At 43.0% G+C, this 21,492-nt stretch overlaps 2 protein-coding genes across 4 annotated transcripts; both read right to left on the minus strand.

Annotated features, from left to right (window-relative positions):
• Positions 1-163: 163 nt before the first annotated feature.
• znf76 (zinc finger protein 76) lies at positions 164-9,610 on the minus strand. Of its 3 annotated transcripts, none has more exons than XM_061220604.1 (14): positions 9,550-9,610; positions 7,675-7,769; positions 7,178-7,261; positions 6,850-6,927; positions 6,565-6,755; positions 6,180-6,266; positions 5,429-5,545; positions 4,838-5,039; positions 4,327-4,506; positions 3,735-3,953; positions 3,147-3,313; positions 2,805-2,963; positions 2,287-2,400; positions 164-1,888 (listed from the first exon to the last, which is right to left on the minus strand). In XM_061220604.1, the coding sequence occupies exons 2-14, from the start codon at positions 7,745-7,747 to the stop codon at positions 1,784-1,786; spliced, it is 1,776 nt and encodes a 591-aa protein (XP_061076588.1). In that variant the 5' UTR covers positions 7,748-7,769; positions 9,550-9,610; the 3' UTR covers positions 164-1,783. The 3 variants fall into 3 exon arrangements, with proteins under 3 accessions (XP_061076588.1, XP_061076590.1, XP_061076589.1); XM_061220606.1 differs by lacking the exon at positions 9,550-9,610 and adding an exon at positions 9,422-9,523; XM_061220605.1 differs by lacking the exon at positions 9,550-9,610 and adding an exon at positions 9,386-9,519.
• Positions 9,611-10,780: 1,170 nt separating this feature from the next.
• On the minus strand, positions 10,781-19,914 carry c14h6orf89 (chromosome 14 C6orf89 homolog). The gene is made up of 8 exons (XM_061220820.1): positions 19,787-19,914; positions 18,832-19,531; positions 17,587-17,752; positions 15,841-15,989; positions 15,352-15,503; positions 14,816-14,948; positions 14,561-14,684; positions 10,781-14,025 (listed from the first exon to the last, which is right to left on the minus strand). Exons 2-8 carry the CDS (start codon positions 19,018-19,020, stop codon positions 13,943-13,945), a joined length of 996 nt encoding a protein of 331 aa, XP_061076804.1. The 5' UTR covers positions 19,021-19,531; positions 19,787-19,914; the 3' UTR covers positions 10,781-13,942.
• Between the last annotated feature and the right edge of the window lie 1,578 nt (positions 19,915-21,492).

The raw sequence follows: 21,492 nt of genomic DNA on the forward strand, positions 1-21,492 counted from the left end.
CTTCCAAAAGTAGAACGTGGACTAAAAACAGCTGTTCTGGGTTTTACACTGTGCAAATATCCATCTAACTCAGTACTCCTGCACTGTGTACAGGCCCCTGCTGTGTGGTCCTATCAGAGGCCATAGTTTGAGGGGCAGATCGGTTAAAGATTAAAACTGCATCTTGTATTAAAAAAACAAGTTTATTGAGCACTGCCAGGCAAGAACGAGAACAGTGGCTGTGAAAAAATACACTGCTTCCTGAGAAAAGGCAATGCCAGTGGCAGAGAGACCTCGTTTACTGACGGACGTACACTGAATGCAGATTTATTTTAATTGGAAAATGTAACACTTTTCAGCCTTGCTGGTTCTTCTACATTAACTTAAAATGCTAGGATGTACATTTTAATCCCGCTCGTGGCTAAACCTTACAAAGCGCGACGTGTTTTACGATCGCATCCACCTGTCCAATGGCCGCTCCTATCCCCATCTCTAAAAGGGTTTGTCACCACAACAGCACCCCGGCCACAGGGGTTTGGACTCCATATGCGTGCCAGGAGGCTGAACGGACCTGCTCATTCAGTCCTCAACCAGTCAACTCTTCATCTGCAAACCTGGCTGCAGACGGACAGGCCTTTCTCATGCAGTCTGCCTGCCTGCACTCTATTGCAACTGTTCAGAGTGAAGTAGCGGTCTGCAACGATGCTCTGCTCAGAGGCAAATAACTAGTCACTTTTTTCCAGGGTCACATGGTCTTCAGAATATTCTTTAATTAGACCATTAACAAAGAAAATGTATCTAATTATTTTGGGCATTTTAGCCCTCTTGCTACAGACGTTTGGGCACCGGTGGCATGACGTGATAACAGAACCAGAACCTGAGATCTTAATTACTTGACCAAATTAATTATCTTAAAGGCATTTATCAAAACCACTCCAGTCCAAAAAGCACTAGAACCAAATATAAAAAGACTTCAAACCGGTTGAACTATATTGAACACTTCAGGTGCAGAACTGTACACTAGCAATACGTTATCCGTTAGCCCTAATCATCATTGAATGATACATTACAAGTTATGATTAATATTGCCTTGTGTCACTGCGGATATTCATGCTCTCAGAACAAAACCCACTCTTCCAATTTAATTCCACAGTTCCTCGTCTGACCTGAAAACGAGTTGGATTTGCCTTCTTGCATTTAATCGCTATCCTTCAAAGAAATAAGGAATTCATTACATCACTCACCCTATAGAAATGCACGCACACTCTCTCTCACACACACAACACCCAGTGCTCTGTTGCAAAAACAAAACAACAGTAGTCTGCCCTCTTGTCTTCCTATGCATCTCTGGTCACAGAACTATGCATATTGTAGCAGCACACAGAAGAAGCCTGGCTCCGCTCCCTCTGTGGACCGAGGGAGAGACCCGGTTGGGATATCTCCAGGCTGCCCGGACCACAGTGACCGCACAGGTCTGATGGGTGTTGCTAAAGCAGCAGAGGGACAGTCAGAAGTGCTGGGTGGATGTGTCCACCCTGGGGGTCCAGTCAGTAGAAGCGCTGGGTGGATGTGTCCATCCTGGGGGTCCGGTCAGTAGAAGCGCTGGGTGGATGTGTCCACCCTGGGGGTCCAGTCAGTAGAAGCGCTGGGTGGATGTGTCCACCCTGGGGGTCCAGTCAGTAGAAGCGCTGGGTGGATGTGTCCATCCTGGGGGTCCAGTCAGTAGAAGTGCTGGGTGGATGTGTCCATCCTGGGGGTCCAGTCAGTAGTTGATGAGATCCAGGGGGCGCTGTATGGGGCTCCGTCAGCACCCTGCCTCAGAGGAGACCCCGTCCTGGGGAAGCCCCCCCTGCTGGATGGCTGCAGTGGCCATGCTGATGGCCTCCTCCAGAGTCTGCTGGTCCTCCAACTGGAATACACACGCACATGAGCAGATGAGGCAATGTGCAAGAACACACACACGCAAGCACACACAAACACACACTGCACACGCAAGAGCACACACAAATAACTGCACACGCACACACAACAGCACACACAAATAACGGCACACGCACACACAAGAGCACACACAAATAACGGCACACGCACACACAAGAGCACACACACACACACACACACAAAAAAATAATTGCACATACACACATGCATACAAGCACAAAACATCACACACAAATAACACATATAGACAAACATGCAGGCAGAATAACCATTTACAAATATTATAGACATACAAGGCAAATTTAAATATACATATACATAATGTACATAAAGACAAAACAATGGGCCATCACTGTGGGAACTGACCTGGACAGCAATCTGAGTGCCGTTAGCCGTGGCTAACAGCGCCACCTGCTGGTAATGAGGGCTGGACATTTGTGAGGATCCAGTCATAAGGCTATCTGACGATACTATGGCAACCTGAGGAAGGAGGAGCAAACACACAAGACTGATCCAGTGCTGACTAACAGGAGCACACGCGGACAAAAGGAAGGCACAGCTCGTTCTACAGTCTAAAATAGGGCTGGGCCTATTTTAGACACTGGGCCCAGACCCCGCGTTTACAATCCATCAAGTGTAAGACAGGTTTGCAAGGGTGGTAGAGTATACAGGGACTTTACAGCATCTTTTTATGAATGTATTCATGTGCTGTATTTTGTATATATGTACATTTAAGTATGTTTGTTACTGGCCATAATGATTGTATTGATATTACATACAGATTGTTGTAGGCAGCAGGAACCATTGTGTCCAAGATAAATTTCCCTCGGGACAATAAAGTCTATATTATGACACACGCTGTCTATAGTTGTGGCGGGGCGTACTGGCTGCAGCTCCTTGCCGTCCCCTGTGATCATGTGGACTGTGTGCTCCCCCACGTCCATGTCCTCCTGCTGGGCGGGCACGGTGATGGTGGTGCCGTCCTGCGTCACCATGGTGATGGCCGTGCCCAGCACCTGCAGCTCCTCGTGGGACAGGCTGACCTGTGAGCACATAGGCAGAGCCCAAACGTCTGCGCCAGCTGTCCATTCTACATTTATTACATTTTAAAAAGTGTCATAAAAGCCTGGAAAATGCATTTTTGAGTGCAAACTATCTAATTTGTTTTCATTTGACCTCTAAGCACAGTGGTGTTGTCCGGTGGAAGTGATTGACAGCTCCCTTACCCTCGGTCTGCCCGGCGGCTGGGGCTGATCCTGCGTGATCAGGGCCACCTGGGAGCCGATGGTGTCCTCCGTCACCATGGTGACGTGGCTGTCCTCCTCCTTGGGCTCCGCCCCCGACAGGTAGGCCACTCTGGAGCGTTTCTGGGGAGGCTCCAGCGACTCCAGTTCTGCGGAGAGAGACGTGGCTTTTACACAGGGTCTCTACAGGAAGGATTCAACATTAAACTGGATACGGATAATGTAACCACTTGGTAGTCCGATACCAAAATATTTGTTGAGTATATGTACAGTAATATCTGCTAACAGTAACAAAGCTGAAGTTAATACACAGGACCAATAAATGTGCAGTGGTTTGTGGCGTTTTGTCATACTCTGTATTTATGCAACTCACTCTTGAAAATTCCCTATATTAATGATTTCCTGAGTAATTTTGTAGCTTCCCATAAATAGTCTTTCCCAGAGTAATTTCCAAACTCCCTGTTGTTGTTTCCCTGCACAGTTGTTCCGGTGTGTTTGAGTAAACGTGTGACTAAACCACATTTGCCCTTTGTAGTCTCTCAGTTCCCAGGGAGTTTAAAATGGCCTCACCCTCGGCCGCGACAGGCTCGCCCTCCTCGGCGGCCTCGAAGTCTCCGTGCGTGGTGCGCTTGTGCATGGCCAGGGTGGAGGTCTGCCGGTAGGTCTTGCCGCAGTGGTTGCAGGTGTAGGGCTTGCAGTGCGTGTGCACCACGTGGTGCTTGTACAGGCTGGAGTACTCGGTGAAGCACTTCCCACAGCCGGGCACCGTGCACACGTACGGCTTCTCCCCTGAGGAGGGGGGCGCGGGAAGGGTAAAGGGAGGGAGGAGGAAAGAGGGGGAAAGCTTTACCCTTTCTTTTCAGTTTTACAGTTTCATTGTGTACTAAAACAGGGGTTTCCAGATCTGCAGGAACCCCGGCTGCATAAGCTCTCTACATCAGTGGAGATTGAACCTTCCTAATGACTTTAGACAGGCTTCTCACTGGCTGCTTGAGACACTAGAAAAACAACCACATTTCATTCCATTTACACGAATAAGCTTGAATTAAAACAAGCCTTTGGCTCTCTAGCGGACGCCACTAATCTAGGGGGCAAGACGAATAAATGATTGTAATATCAAAAGTTGTATACTCAGAATAGTGTTTCTGAAGGCAGTAGTAACCTGTGTGGATCCTCATGTGGTTCTTGTAGTTGGTGGCGCTGGCGAAGCCCCTGCCACAGCTCTGCTCCGTGCACATGTACGGCCTCTCGCCGGTGTGGGTGCGGATGTGCACCTTGCGGATGTTGGAGGTGGTGAAGGAGCGCCCGCAGCCCTCAAATGGACATTTAAAGGGCTTCTCACCTGCAACAGCGAGGTGGAGGAGAGGTCAGCCAGACCACTTTTCACATCAGGCCTCCAGTTTATTCCTTTTACTCACAATCGCTATATCGAAGTCAATATCAACAAGTATTTCAGTCTTATATTTAGACTTAAAATCGTATTTCTATAACTTTTTTGCTAAATAAGACCAGTGAGGCGAGAGTTTTGCAAAGATTTGCCAATGGGGTAAAAAAATTTGTCAAGCAAACTATACCTTACAACAAGTTTTCTACTTGAGAGAAAAATACAAGATTTGAAGTCTCATTATAAGACTATATTAACACAGTGTACAGAGTGGTGCTGGCCCACATACCCGTGTGTGTGCGGACGTGCTTCTGCAGGTCCCCTGACGTCTTGAAGGCCTTGTAGCACATGTCCTCAGGACACTTGTAGGGCTTCTCCCCCGTGTGTGTGCGCAGGTGGCTCTTCAGCCCATACCCGGTGGCGAAGGCCTTCCCACAGGATAGCACGTCACAGCGGTACGGCCGGTCCCCGGTGTGGGAGCGCTCGTGCACCTGAGAGCGGAGGACTCATTACATCACGCTCACTTGTACTCTACACAACTTCTGTTTTCTCACATTCAAACGGCAGTCGTACAAAGTTTCAAAGCTGGCTGCAAAACTGAATGACTAACAGTTTTGAAAACTGTGTGGAACAGGTCATGTGACACATACACACATACACACATACACGAACAGTTCCGCGAATAATGCGTCATGTTTGCAACACTGGCTTCTATGAGTTTGACACATTTACACGTAAACAATACCAAGATGATTCTTGTGAAGCCACCAAACTTAAGTCACACGACGCCACAAGAAAGCAACCTTCTCATGGTTAGATTCTGTGTCACTTTCATGTTGACATGGCTGAATCTGCAGCGCAGGGCATGTGGCGGAGGTACCTTCAGATGATGTGCGGTGGTGTACTGGCGCCCACAGCCCTCGTAGTTGCACTGGAAAGTTTTCTCCACCACCTGAGAGGCCTTGGAAGAGCCCCAAGGCTTCCCCTCAAACATCACCTAAAGGGCAGAAAGACACCAGTCACGACTGCCCACATGTGCTTCCATGCTCAGGAAATGACTAACTAATATGTATTTCAAAAAGTCTGTGCTTGTGCACCATTCATTATTTCTGTAGTGCACATTTTATTGTACCCTTTTAAAAATGCTTGTCCAACACGTACATTGTGGAGAAGGTTATATATTACTCTCAATGTGGCAGGATGACACCATTTGCTGAGTGGACTCAATTAATTCCCTAATTTACGAAGTAATTATTTTATTTGAGCAATATGCAGTTTTAGTAGTCCCAATCAGAAACCAATGTAGCCATTTGAACTCATGGGACTTTTTTTATGAAGGGCATTTCCATCTACATCTACATCTACCATACAGTATCTAAACACTGGTCCTTCTCCAAAAAATTCTACCCAACTGTAATCCAACAACACCTTGTGGGAGAAAGTGAAACAGAGTCAGGTTCAGCGGTTGGTGGAGGAGTATACAGTATGCACACCTAAGCCACACTTCCCCCCCAGCCAGACTCACACCCCCAGTCACACACACACACACACACACACACACACACACACACACACACACACACACACACACACACACACACATTCCTCACTGCCCTGTCCATCCTCCGCACCTGCACAGTCGCATGCTGGATTCTGGAGTCCATCTTCTGCAGCCCGTTGGTGCTGATGGCCTCCATGTCAGCCTCTGACTCCACCATCTGCACATATGAGAAGGGAACACATGAGGTTGAGTGCAGTGGCGCAGAGTCTGTTCCTCCTTACCTCTACACCTCTGTCAACACCCATGACGGTGATGATCGCAGGAATCAACCAATAAAAAAAAAATCTTACATTTTACACCACATTGCTCAATTCACTTAATCGATCAGTTTCTAGGAAGAAAGAGTGTGCGAAGGTTAGATATGAAGCAAAAGAGCTGAAAGAAAAAGAATGGTTAGAACAGAAATAAGAAGAACTGGGGGAATAAAGCCCCCAGTTCTGTAGATTTAGTTATACCTTGGCGTACTGCTCCAGTGTTGAGATGGTGTCATTTTCAACTGGGCCCTCCCCAGCCAGTTGGTCTAGAGCGCCCCCTGGCTGTACAGTGAGAATGGTGCTCCCTGCAGGCAGCCCTGATGGGTGGTGGATGTAGGCCGTACTCCCATCCTCCAGCTGCACTGCCTCCACTGCGTTGGGGTCGTAACCATCTGGGGAAAGGTCAGGCGGGCAAAGGTTATACCGTAACAAATTCACTGTGGCCTGACGCCATACCCCCATTGACAAATAAGTCCTGATGAATACCTTTTGGTGTGTGGTGAATATAGGCTGTGGTCCCATCCTCCAGCTGAACTGCCTGGCCGTCTTCAAAGGGCAAGGGCTCTGTGAGGGCACGAGACACTAACGTTAGACTCGCATCGCATCATGTACTGGTTCATGAACTACGCACGGTGCACTATAAAACTACAAACAGAAGTGTCTTCTGCCTGTCCTTACATTCACTTATTTACTTTGGAAAAGTGTTTAGGGACAGCCCACAACATAAAATTACAATGGAAATCAGCAGAAAAGAGGCTCTCCATGAACAGGAGGGGCAGTGGGGCTCTGCATCAGGGGGGCAACAGCTCCTAACCTTTCTGCTGAACTGTGACCTGCTGGATGTATGCAGTGGTTCCATCCTCCAACTGCACGGTGTCCCCTTCTACCAGACTCCCATCTGCAAGGTCATTCACAGGCATTTCTCCCCGACTTCACACCCAATTTTCACCATGATACCACAGTAGTGGTTAACAGGTAGGCTATTCACATGCTAACCCATTATAGCAAAGAGCACATACTGTGTTTCACAGTGAGTCTAGTCTACTAGTGGTTTAATTGCCAGACACATTTGGTTAAATCACTCACTTTCCGTTACAGTTTGCAAATGCAAAACATCGTTCAGCATTTGTTGCATTGCTCCAGTTTTACAGACTTAAATTGTGAACACAACATTAAATGTATATAGCATTGAAAACGAAATTATTTTAATGGGATTGGCTAATCAGGCAGAATAGCCAAGGAGGAGAGAGGGGACCCGTGAAACCACGCTCCCTGTGAATGGAGCATCAATGCAGGGCCGTGCTCGTTTACCTTTGATGGCCTGCTGGATGTAAGCGGTGGAGCCGTCGGTAAGTGCCACGGCCTGTAGACCAAGACTCTCCATTCTTCATCTGAGGCCAAAGCTCCTGCCACACAACAGATCCTGTCACTATCTGCAATGGAGTCACAGTGCACCTAGCAATCCCAGGGACAGGCCCTGACAAACTGAAAATGAACCTTGCTGAAAAGTGCTCAATTGTTAGTATGCACAGAAACGAACTACTCTTTTTTAACCACCATGGAGAAGGATCAGCAGGCATGAAATGCTTTTTTTCTTGTGTACCATACAACAATCTTACTGTAGGGCACATCTCCTGGTATTGGCTCTAAAAGAGTAGTTAAATGTTCCCCTTGCATTTTCTAATCTCTCAAAGCTGCCTACGGTGCATTCTAAAGAGAGATGCGTGAATGCATATGACATATATAAAGATCTCTAAAATGGTATATGTATCATATTTTAACTTTTTAAGTACCTCACATATATTTGAGAATATAGTCAGAGCACCATAATAGTGGTAAATATACTACACTAAGTGCATTTGTATGATGCAAATAAGTTTCCAGATCATATTCAAAATTCCTATTCTACCCTTAATCCACTTACATACAATTTAAATTATTTCCATTCTGATTTCAAAATGGCATGACAAAGTAGGCGCTGCAAATCAACTGAAACGTATAGGGGAACTTTGAGTAGTCGATTAATCTTAAATGTAACTGATATTTTGGAAATAAGATGTTATCTGAGGTGTAGTAAATGTATAAACCTGTATTGTTCTGACTCGTTTGTAAAGTCAGGCCCGCCGTTAGTTAGAACAAACGTCACAAAAAAACATTTCCAGATTAGGGCAGTTTATAGATGTTAGGTTTAAAAGATACATCACACATTTGGGGCGAGGAAATAATTATAACCACAATGCTTTCTGGCAAAGCAAAGGTTGAGACTGACCAGGTTTACGTTACAGACAGTAAAATTAAGGATTTGACGACTCACTAGCTAGCTAAACAGGAGGCAACACTAGCCTACCGCTTGATCTCTGGCTAACAAGGTAGTCTACTAGCGAAATGTCCAGCCTTAGTTCAACCATTTCCCTCTGTTGGATAGCTAAATAGCTAGCTTGTAATGTGTAGCCTCATTATCATTACCTAGAGAATCGCTAGATAATTGCTTATTGCAGGTTAATGTTAGTAGGATAGCTAGGGAACTTTTTATTTGTTTACTTTCACAGCTTTGCTTAAAAGTGTGGCATGTAACGTTACTATGGCTAACGTCACTTTTCATCCATTTGTCAAACTAAACTTTGCTCCATGGCTAAAACCAAAACTGGCTAAACTGGCTAAACTAGCTAGCTAGCTGTGTTAGTTAACGTTAGGCAACTGCGCTTTATTCTGATCAGACGTTTAGCTAACGTTAGGTAGCTAGCTAGCTCTAGCCTACTTAAAGAACGGCTTAAACTCATTTCGTTTTTTGTTGATTTAATATTTTTGGTTTAGATTTGCTTCATAACGGAGCTGTCTTATCTAACAAGGTGTTTCCCATAGCCTAGTGATACGGTAGCTAGCCATACAGAAAGCTGTCCAGCTGAAAGCTATAGCTAACTGAATGATGATAAGTTAGCTTGCTGTTAGGCCTTGTCCACCACATTGCATTAGTTTATGCACGATTCTAGCATTTGAGAACACAAGCCGTTCACTCTCTCACTTTTTCGCGATCACTGGTGTTTTGCCATTCACTTACATCACACTATAAACAACAAAACCCAAATAATCTGTTATGCTACATGGCAAACTTGTCACTGCTCCCCCATTTTTCAATCCCATCTCTCCCTTGGTCGGAGAAACTGCAGCGCAAACTGGGATACTCACCTCCAGCAGCCCGCCATGCACTAGTCGGAAAAAACCCGGGAACGTGAATAGTTGTAGCCGACCAACAGGAAAGTAAACAAACACGTGCTTATGTTTAATCGAAACCATTTTCGTAACAGGGGTGGGCTTAGAACAGCGATATTGTAATTATTTAATGAAATTAATACATAAAAACACACTAACGAATTAGTTTGATTCCTGTTGTACATTTACCACTAGTAACACAATATTTACATAGCTGGGTGGGACATAATACGAATAGATGAATGAGATACTTCAGCTGACTTTAGACATCAACCTATTTTAACACAATATATATCCTATAGCAGTGATAATATTTTATATTTACTATACATATAGTATGATATATATATTCGAAGATATTATACCATAAACAACTAGCAAGGCTAACTGTTCTCTAAAATAAGAAAATAATCAGAAATGTATAAATACTCATACTCTGCCTAAGCACCTTTCTCACTCTGTTCTCTTCTGCATTCTTCAATTTTTAATCTAGTTTGATTGTTTTTAAAAGAAAATGCATTTTATATCTATATTCTCTTTGATAGGTGGTGGTGCCGTTTCATAGGTAATTTGTGGCTAATTTCATAGCCAATACCAGAAATGGTGATAGTGGAGCGTAGAATTTCATGTAGGCAACCACCAACAGCACGTTGGTAGGTGGGGACTGTGGTTAGGACCATTCTAAAGGCCCTGACTGACAAATATTTGAACATTGGTGTGCTCCTGCCATTGCCCTTGACCAAGGTACTGGGCTCAGAGCTGGAGTTGGCCCCCGGGCGCTGCAGAGTGGCTGCCCACTGCTCCTAAGTAACTAGGATTGGTCAAATTGCAGAAGACGAATTACCAATATATCTCATTCTTCTTATATGAGCTGGGTGGTACTGAAGCCTAAAATCCCTAGCAGCATCCCTGCCAACCACTGGTGTCTGGCATTGACCTTTAGCTATTCATTTACCAAAGGAGGGTCAGGCAGTTGTGTTGAATTGTTATGGAACTGAGCTACCGGGCTCATTTCCTAGCTGCAGTGCTACACCTCTATCCTTGAGCAAGGTAAACATCCAGCTGTATATCTATACAACCTTTGCAACCTGGATACCACTGTTAACTTTAACATTTCTATTCACAGACAGCCATCTCTGAGAAATTGAGACAAAGAAAATAGGGGAAAATTACGATCAATTAATTGAATAATTACATGAGACAAGCATTAGGGAAGTATACACTCATTTATTTCTAAACATTATCCAAGCACTCTGAAGGGAAAAAATAGCATAAAACAGTATCTTACAAAGAAATTAGTTGGGTATTTATTGTATATACACCACTTTCACAATCAATAATCTTACAATTTCACTTATTGCACCATTTATTAAGTAGCAGGATATTTTAAAGGGAGGAAGCAATTAATTTTGGGAAGAGACAAGGAAGCAGCCTCAAGCATTGTCACTATTAAAAATGAAATGATTGTACGTCTCTCATTTCAAAGTTCTACAGAGACAAAGTCTTGCTCACAAAACTGTACCAAGCACTTGTTTGTTACAAACTAACACCCAATTAAAGCATTTAATATATGGTTTAATTGGGTGTGATATAATCAAAGTATATCAAATAAACTGATAGTGGCAGAAAGTACATGGAAAAAACAGCTAATAATTTTTTCAACTGTAAGACTGATAAGGCTTGATATTAAAGGCAGAAAACTCGAGGCAAGAGTGTTTTTTTGGACCGGACTTGTTGGACGGCAGCTTGTAATCCTAAGGTAATATTCTTCGTTTTCGTCCAAATAAATGAACTACTGAGGGATAAATGTGTTTAGTACAGCAACAGAAAATCTAACCCATGACACGTGTGGATTGCGGGCATCTTCACAGTAAAAACACATTGTGAAGTAAGGGAAAGAGAACCAAGATGGATCTCTAGAAGTACTTAAATTAAGCTCTTCCAATTCAAAATCACTCACACCCACAGGGACTTTTATGGCACCGTTTTTACATTTGCTCTTTTGCACAGTCAACTCAGTAAGCAAGAAGCCTTCCGGCCATCCCTTCAACTGACCCAGTCTAATATTGCACAGAAATAGCTCAAAAACCATCTTGCTGTAGTGAACCAACCCAAAATCTGTTAAGAGTTGTATTGAGAAAGGGGTTCTGGAGGGTGAGTGCTTGGGTTTCAGATGTTCTAGGATCTCGACATCAAGGAAATGGTTGCAGGGACAGCCCAGTATGAGAAGTAGTGGGAAGAACAGTACATTCTAATGTCCCAGGCAGGAAGGCAGCAAAGATACATACTGCTTCACTGCAAATCTGATTATTTACTAGTAATACTGATATTTTGTTGTGGTGCATGTAATTCTTCCATTATATCAGGATTCTGCAAAGCATGGCCACGGATGTAGCCTTTGACCAACAGCAACTATAAAATAAGCAGCAGCTCCAACTCCACTGCAATCACTGTGAGTGCCATCATTCCTACTTGTGTACAATCACCCACTGAGTCAAGCCTTTGCTTTCTCACTGGGAAAGGGGGAATCCAGCAATTTGAGTAATTTTCCATTTTCCAGAATTGCTTAGTATGCTTACTTACCAAAACACATTTTTAGAAAGCCAAGAAACTTGTCAATTTTATGTAGCTACTGACTTGAGGAAAAGCTTCCTATACACCAACTTACATGGAAGGCTTATTATTTTTACTCAGTGTCCATCTGACATCAATTTGATTTTAATAGAAAATGATCAAAGCATTGCAAGATCCCACCTCCTCAAGATAAAAGTACAGCCAGACAGTGGTTCTAATCAAGATGAACATATTAAATGTTTTCCGGCAAAAGCAAAAGAACCATAAATAACAATAAACATTGCATTCATTCCACTAAAGTAAAAAAATAACTGGTGAATGAATATCAGAAAAACACACACATTCTTAAAAACATTCAAAATTAAATTATGACACAGAAGACTTCACTTTGCTTCACTAAAAATGCTTAGTAATGGAAGGCATCGGGGAAACCATGACAGAACTATCAAACTTAAAATATCTGCATCCTCTGATAAGGTGGCCTACATTAGAATGTCCTAAGCAACTGCTTTTAGGACATGGTAGATAAAACAAATATGGCAAAAGACTAAAGGATTCAAAAGACCACTTGTGTGTGGCGTTTGCTTCCTGATGCTTATCTTGAGAAGATCGATAATTCAAAAAAGCTGCTCACTTTTGGGCAAGAACTAACATGCCTTATAAGTAGCTAAATGCAAAATGTCATTTTCAGACAAAGACTCATTGAACACCGTGACATCATTACTACAAGCCAACTATTAAAGTGCTTTCACAGGAGCTTGCTGATAGATAATGAAACCTAAAACTGAAGACCACTATGGTGAACAACTTTAATAATTGACATTTCAAAAGAAAGAGCAATGTTAAAAGCATGGCACCATCACAGAACGCATGACATCAAGTCTTGTCCAGATGGCAATTATAGAGACACATCTGACCTTCACTAAGGAAGAAAGAATTGACAATACTAGTGCAGAATACTGCATTTCTTTCTTCAGGACAAGGTCTGTCACTTTGCAGTTGCCCGTGTGTTTTTTCTGTTATTTTACAAAATGATGCACGTACATGTTCCTCATATGCCTGGCACCAAGTTTCTGGCTTTTGTGTTCCCCAAGTACTTATTAGATAACTTTAAGCAGTTAATTCCCCAGCTAATGCAAATCACTTGCTTTCTTAGTTCTGAATCGGCTGATTCTATTATTAAAAGAAAAAAAAAAGAAAAACGACCCAGTGGTTTTCTACGACAACGGTTGGCCATTTCTCTATAAGGAGCTGTTACAACAGCTGCGAAAATCCACGTATCTAATACAATTGCAATATTACTACAATTCAGTTCAAGCATACCTGTAATGTGAATTAAATCACTACTGTAGTTATAACCGAGCACTTAAAAGTGAGCCCGTGTCACTTCAGTCTTCCTCGTCGAACAGCATTGTTTCCTTCAAATTCAGGTACTTCAGTTACTTTGTGCTCCCTGGCTGAAAGCCACAAATGACTCGTGATTATCCACAACAGGCTGATGACAAAACGTGGCTTGTGGCCTTCACAGTCACGAAAACATATCCGGCATAGAGAATTCCTCCTTGTGCGCCCCCTACTGCCCGCTCTACACATCCCACGCTAGCTCCTGTGTTGCTGAGAGACCCTGCTGGCACACCACGTTCTCGTGCGACACTGTGGCCTGTTAGCAGGGTATTACCTGGACTGTCCATTCTGGGCGGTGGGAACAGGTGCAGGGTCAAAGGTTGATTTGTGTAAGCACAGGGGTAGGGGTCAGACTTTCTCCTGCAGTCTCCTTCGCAGCTCTGGCTGGATGTCAGAAGGCTGAACCGTCACACACGAGGGTCTTCCCCCTGCCTGGGAACAGCTCCATCTGCCAGTACAGGGGGTCAGCATAGACTGCAGGAACAAGAAGCATTACATTACATCACATTACCTTACTGTCATTTAGCAGACGCTCTTATCCACAGTGACGCACAAAAAGTGCAAATCATTATCAGGGACACATGCGCTGAAAACCATAGAGGGAAGTACAGTTCCAAGCGCTAGAGTGGTAACATGGATAAAAACTTGAACCCTTGTAGAATAATCAGATCACTGTCCAAGCAGCAATACCACAGTTGGCAGCTCGAACACCACGAATAGTAAAATAATTCAATGCAAATGCAATTATTACATACAACAAACACATATCATACATGGCTAATTATTACAGTGAGGTAGGGAGGGAAAGGTGCAGCCTGAAAAGGTGAGTTTTCAGTCTGCCCTTGAAAGTGGTCAAAGACTAATGAGGCAGCTGCTTAACAGCCTTAGATGGCAAGCTCTGCAAATGACACAATCTGACTCCAGGGACCTAAAACTCTATATTGCAGCTGCACCAGAAACAGCTTGTAGCTAAAATGCATCTGTGCACATTGGGTGTGTGTGCACTCACCCATATCGCCAGGGCTCAGCCACAGGTTGAAGGAGCTGCAGTGTCTCTGACAGCGTGGGACAGGCAGAACTCTTACAGAGGGGAAGCCCTCCCCCACCATCAGCCACCCTAACACACGCTGGCCCTGAAACATACACAGCACATGAACAACGGCACACGCATGCATGCACACACACACAAGCTTGCGCGCTCACACACACTGCCATTTTTAGGCAGGGCTTTATTGTATACATACAAAGTACAAATGTCACGCACCCTGCTCTGGGATCCTGTGCTGTGAGACACCAGGCAGCGCTGCAGAGTCATTCCAGCACTGTCCAACAGGGGGCAGATCTCAGCCTCTGGGAACAGCCACCGCAGCACCTCCTCCCTGCCCGAGGTTGTCCGCCTGGGGGGCAGTCGAACCAGAGGAAGGTAAATTCATAGATGGGGAAAAAGAGACACTTCCTTTTCCTTTTCCCCTAAACTCCAGTCCAGTTTCCATTTCCATTTAAGTCTAGCATTGGCTAAAGAGAACACACCTTGTTCTCAAGGCCTTATTTGGCTGGTGATTGAAAGGAAACCACCAATACCAGCAGACACTGCGCCCCTGCAGGACACTCCTGACTTAAACCAGTTTTACAGGATAGTATGTGTCAGACACAACATGAAACAACAGTGTTACATTTAAACATGAATGAGTAGGCCAGGCCAGCTGGCGGGACATAGAGGGAGACCGAGACAGACAGACAGACAGACAGAGACAGAGGGACAGACAGAGAGAGAGACAGGCAGGGCAGAGTCCGGCTTACCACAGCAGGGTGAAGTTGGCAGGCTCCTGGGGGAAGCCCTCTCCTTGGGCCAGCAGGTGCTCCTGTTCCTCCAGCACCACACTCATGGAGTCTGTGTGGGCCGCGTAGAAGCGCTCCAGCTCCTGGTACTGCAGGGACAGGGCTCCACCGCCCTGGAGCCCAGGGGAGAGGACATCAGCACTTTACTGGAAATACTCTAAACCTGGGGCTGCCAAACTCATCCGAAAAGGGCCAGTGTGGATGCAGGTTCATTCATTCATTAGTTGAATCAGTTGTTGTAGTACTGGGCTAAAACAAAAAACTGCACCCACATCAGCCCCTTCTGATGGACACCCCTTATCCAAGCCTCACCAACTGCAAGCTGAAGTACACAAGACTTGTCAGGAGCTGCCAGTTCATATTGGCGTCTTTACTTGGAAACGGTATCATTGCTATATCACTATCCACACAAAGAATTATCATAAAACAGTGTAGAAATGTGGGGTTAACCTTGAGGAGGATTGGCTGGGGCCCCCGGTGCAGAGCTCTAGGCAGACTCAGGGGCTCCGGCACCTCTAAGACGGAGGAGACAGTGGTGCAGCCAGAACAGTTGACCAGTCCCTGCCGCAGGGCCCCCACGCTCCACCACTCATGAAACCCTAGAGGAGGAGTACAACCGTTAACAGCAACGACACCACCGCCTGCAGAGCTACAGCATAACGTGTCGGCTATTTTACCCAGTACTGCCCTTAATTCATCCAAAGGAATTTTTGCCATCATTTCAATACCTTTCCAATTCAGGCACAGCAAAAAAAAGTTAATTTCAGTATTTCTTATATTTAGATTATTATTTAGATTTTTTTATTCTTATTTCTATTACCTTTTTGTGAAATATTACCAAAAAATATTGTCAATGAGATGAGAAAAGGTCACTTCTAAAACAAGCTAATATTTTCTATTTGAGAAAGAAAAAGATTTTATGCCTCATTACAGGACTAAAACACTTTTTTTACAGTGCAAGTTTTACTTGTGACTGTATGATGGATACTGAAAATGTGAGTTTGCTTGTGCTATAATTTTGAAGAATATGTGATATGAACGTCAAGATACATCAGCTTGAATGTGTTAGCACCTCCATTCTTCACAGCCAAGAACAAAATTATTCTGGTTAAATCATACCAGACCAAGGCTTGTGACACTCAGGATGCGTCAGCATTTGTGGGGGTGGATTTTGTGCGTCAAGCTTCTTTGTACCACAGGGGGAAAAAAATGCAGAAATTGCTTCTTCACAATGGAGGCCTTTCTCTGCTAGCTCTGTAAAGTACTCTCTATTCACCCTTGACTTTTAATTACAGTTGTATTTTCTGGAAACATGTGCAACATTTGTGACCCGAGTTGTGCAAGTACCAAAAATATATCATTTTATTATAAATTGAGGTAAAATAGCAATGCTGTTAGATCTTAGTCTCACTTAGTCTTGCAAACAATATGGAAATCCACCTCTATGTAATTAACATTTAGAAAACATATGTCATCTAACAACAGGGTATTTATGAAAGAAATAAGAGAGTATGCCTACGGCTGCACACTCAGGAATATGATAAGGCACATAATGTAGGCTTCGTTAATGTGTCCTCTAAGAATTTCCACAGAACCTAATTGCAATCATATATTTGCCAAATATATTTGTTTTTATTAAAAATTGTATAAAACATTATTTAATGAAAAAAAATGTATTTGAAAAATGCTCACCCAAAGCTTGCATTGCAACTTGTAACTATTCACTGCTTGTAGATACATTGTAGAAGTTAACCATCTGATAAACTCGTTTACCATTACATCATGTCCACAAATGCATTTTGCGCAACTGTTCTTAAAGATTAGATCTTGACTTGGCCAACTATCCCTTCTGTGGCTCTATAAATGTTTTTGAGAACAACAGACCTTTTGTTTACAGGGCAGTATGGGTTTTCCCAAGTTTAGCCCCAAAATGATATAACACCTTGATGGTCACATGGTAGCCAACAGATTCTTTTCAGTTCTGCAACTATTACTGGTAATGAACTACACTTCATGGTCTCTCTCTCTTCCTGCTCTCTTACTTACTCACTCACACGCACACGCACACACAGTCCTTAACACTCTCGGGGGTACATTAAACTCTTTTTTTATTGCCTGGTGTTGGCAGAACTGTCACGATTGTCATTCGCGCCTGTATTGAACACATCTTTTGCATAGCACCCTCAATACTGTTACCTTGCAGGTTGTACTTCTTGGCGATGGGCAGGGAGAGTAACCGGACGTGACTGAGGGGGGAGGACCAGTTGTGCCCCCCAGGGATGGACAAACCCAACTGGGGAGGACTTTGAGGATAGGTGAATACCAACACAGCCACCAACAGGAAGCCCACTGCAACAACAAACTGGAGAGTGCAAGATTTTAAATGAGATGGCAGATCTTGTTGTTGTTGTTTGAACCCAGCCCCAACTCTTCAGTTCACTTCTTTCCTGTACTGTGAAGGTTTGCCTGTCAAATTCTGAGTGAAAGACTACATCTGAACTTTGTGCTAATGACTGGCTATTCTAAGAAAGACTTTGTATTGAGTATTCCAAGAAACACAAAGTACAAATTCCACATGTTTGACCTATATGTAGAAAAGTTAACATGATGACCTGTTTGTCAGCAATTCTCATAAAATTGCAAAATGGAAGTTTTGTTTTGATATATATATATATGATAATAATTTAGATCAAAGAGGGGGAACATGCTGTCCAACTAATCAAGGCAGGCCAAAATAAACAACTCTTACCCCAATATTTTTAGCTGTGTTACAGAAAACAATAAGATTGAATTAAGATTCATCCTCACAAATTGATAGTGCCCATTCGTTTAAAAGTCTGCATAAGAAGCACCATAACTAAAACCTAAAAGCCTCACAATTTGTAGACCCCACACAACTACTAATTGGAAATTAGGATATCAGATATTATGGCAACGCAACCCATGGGAAATCACTGTATTTCATATGATATTTTGTATAATTTAAGGGTTGTCAAGAATCAGTGATGTCCCCTTTATCACCAGGCACTCTAACTTGAAGTTACATTAGGTTTATTCAAAGTCCGAGTGAATAATCCGGTTAGTTGCTGCTTGAAATGTCCTATCCTCTTCAGATTGCAATAGCTATTACCCAGCGTTGATCGACACTGTATCTGCAGTCCGACTGCTGTTTATCTTAGCGATGTTGTTTATCTTACAGAAATCAGTCTTTCATTGAGTCTTTTTGTGTTGTACTGCGTGTTGTACGTCACTTGCATAAGTTCCCTTTACATGGGTACTTAATTTCCATGGTTCGTCACTGGGTTGCAGGTTGCCAAATATGTTACAAAAACGTAGTCAAGATCCATTTTGTTATGCGTTTTGCACGAAAGTAAGACATATCAAATACCTCCGATGTGCATGTTGCGGTAGCTGTGTACCTCCAAACGGAAGCGCACTCACCTTTATAGTGGCACGAAGGATGGGGAACTGTGGTGGTTCTCTGCGGGGCTCGTTGGTTTCCAGCACCTGCTTGATGAACTTCTCAATCTCTTTCTCCGACATGCCATATCGATATCCAGACTGACGAAGAATATCTATACTTTCTGAGAGCTTGTCATAGATGCACGGTTCACTGAGCGTGGTCCCCATTGCGATCAAGACGGGTTGGTTGCGTATCTCGTGATAATTCAAGATATATTAGCTACCTAATTTGGAACTGTGTTATTTTTGGTTTAGACGTGGGCAACAGACACATGCTGTACTTTCCAGCATTGACTGGTTAGCAAGATGGTCTGGGACGTGTCATAATATCGAGGCAGCAACAGTACTGCTAAAACACGTACTAGGAAGAGTAAGTTAATTTAACACATTGCTCAGGGGGTTATCAAAACAACACCTTTCTAGCTAGACAGCAAGCTACAGTAAAAAGGATGCGTCATCCTTTTCACCGTATCAGGGCAGATCATGGAACCTAAGCCAATTAGCTACACTCTACAGACAATGGGTGTCAACAAAAATAACTTCCTTTAGCTTGCTAGAAATAACATTTCAATTTAGAACAGCTTTGATCGGACAGAACAAGAAAACACCATTTGTGTTAGCATGTGAGCTATCCCAGATCACGTGGAAATGTTATTTTTTTCATTGTTGACAGGTCCAGCTGAAATAAAGAACAGCGACATTTAGACAGGACATTCAAATACAATAGTTACGTTCGATGTGTTGCAACTATGCAATATACGGCTGCTCCCACTTCTGCTACTTATATTATAAACAAATGAGTTTAGCAGCTAGCTTGGTAGCAAGCTAACGCTAGCAATCGTGGCTAAGGATATCTGTTGACCCGTTTACTGCCCCACAACATTGCTAGTGCAATCTATACGGGAATTATAAAACACACACGATCAATGCTTACCGTTGTTTAAATATGACATTCTATACAAAAAGTATCTTGTTTATATCTGTCAACATGCCTTGCTCATTTTCCACCTGATAGCTTTCTATGAGCTGCAAAGTTGTCACTTCACTTCCCTTGTCGCTGGCATATTCATTTTGTATTTAGGAAGCGCAGATTCACGTGTTCCCTGTAATGAGAAATTATAAATGTTCGAAAATATTGTCAAAACAAAGACGATTCATTTTGATTCGTATTTATTCCGTTTTTTATACGTAGTGAACAGTGGTTAGTGCTTTTTTTTCAAGCTTCAAGCTTAAACTTTTTCGAAATTAATATCACGACTCACACGATGCAAATGTAATACGCATCACAGTTAATCCATTTCTGACTTCTCTATGTTCGCATATTGACCCAAGTGCTGCGTGGATCTACATTTCTCACTTAAAACAGGTCGGAAGCGAATTGAGTAGCACAAATATTTTTGACGTGTAAAGCATGCCAATCCGGATTTTAGAATTGAAAACACAATTATGTGTCAATCGCCATTTAATTTGCACGGCTTTTGTGTTAGTGTTACATTGATTGATTTAATTTATTTAGTAAGAATCAATTTACGTACAATATGCGTACACAGAAAGTAAATACATTAAAAACTACTAGGAAAACACTTATTTCCATTGTGGTCCGTACAAAAAAGACAAAGATCTGTGTTGTGGCAAGGCATTTTATGTGAACTGAGTTTTTTCCCCCTATGTTTTGACATGCATTGGAAGGACCGATGCACTGTGCACTGTGCTCGTGTGAACTTACTATGTGCTATGATGTAGGCTACCGTGAGCTACAGTTCCTTCCCATATGGAAACAGTGAAATTAGTTATTTTTGTTATATGCTTCAGCCATTTTGATTTGATCAAATGATGAACATGAGACAAATGTACAGACAATCAGGTTTTATTTTCATGGTACTTACGAGCATACAATGTCTTCAGAAACAGCTAACAGATTAACTTAAAACTAATTAAAGCAATAACGTCTAATATGTGGGTGCATAGCCCTTAAATGCAGTAACTGCATCAAGTCTATTTGGCATCACCAAATGCCATTTTCTTTGGAATTTATTTTCTATGCCTTTACTATGGAAGGTAGGCCTATCTGTCTTCAGTCTCCTCTTCAGCAAGTGAAATGCATGCTTGCTTCAAATGACTTGGCCAGTCAATACTCTTCACTTTTACCTCATTGATGAATGGTTTGGATGCATAGGTAGTATGCTTGTAGCTTGCTGCATAATGATGCACTGGCTTATGAGGTTGGAGGAATTTCTTTGTACATACCCAGATAAAATCTATCTGTACACTTCTGAATTCATCCTACTGCTGAATTCATAAATATTTGTCTGTGATCAACTGCAGTTGACTTCCTTAGCCAACCTGTTCATTTAAAAGCTGATTGTCTACAATTTGTGTCTCACATTTTACCAAATGCCTTATGTATGTGGCAAAAACAACAACAACAATCACTCTACTGCTGCCATACTCTTTGAGGGCAGTGTATGTAATGTACGCATACAGTATACCGTTGACCTGATTATCACGGTAGGTCAAGTGGCTGTGAGGATGACACATTTCAGTCTGAGCAATTGAAGTTATTCAGTCCTCTAGAGCAGCAACCACAGCAACTCAGTTGGTGGACTGCAGAGTGAAAAGACCGTTGACTATGCACATCCC

Source organism: Conger conger, chromosome 14 (genome assembly GCF_963514075.1).
Source record: "Conger conger chromosome 14, fConCon1.1, whole genome shotgun sequence".
Lineage (NCBI taxonomy): Eukaryota > Metazoa > Chordata > Actinopteri > Anguilliformes > Congridae > Conger > Conger conger.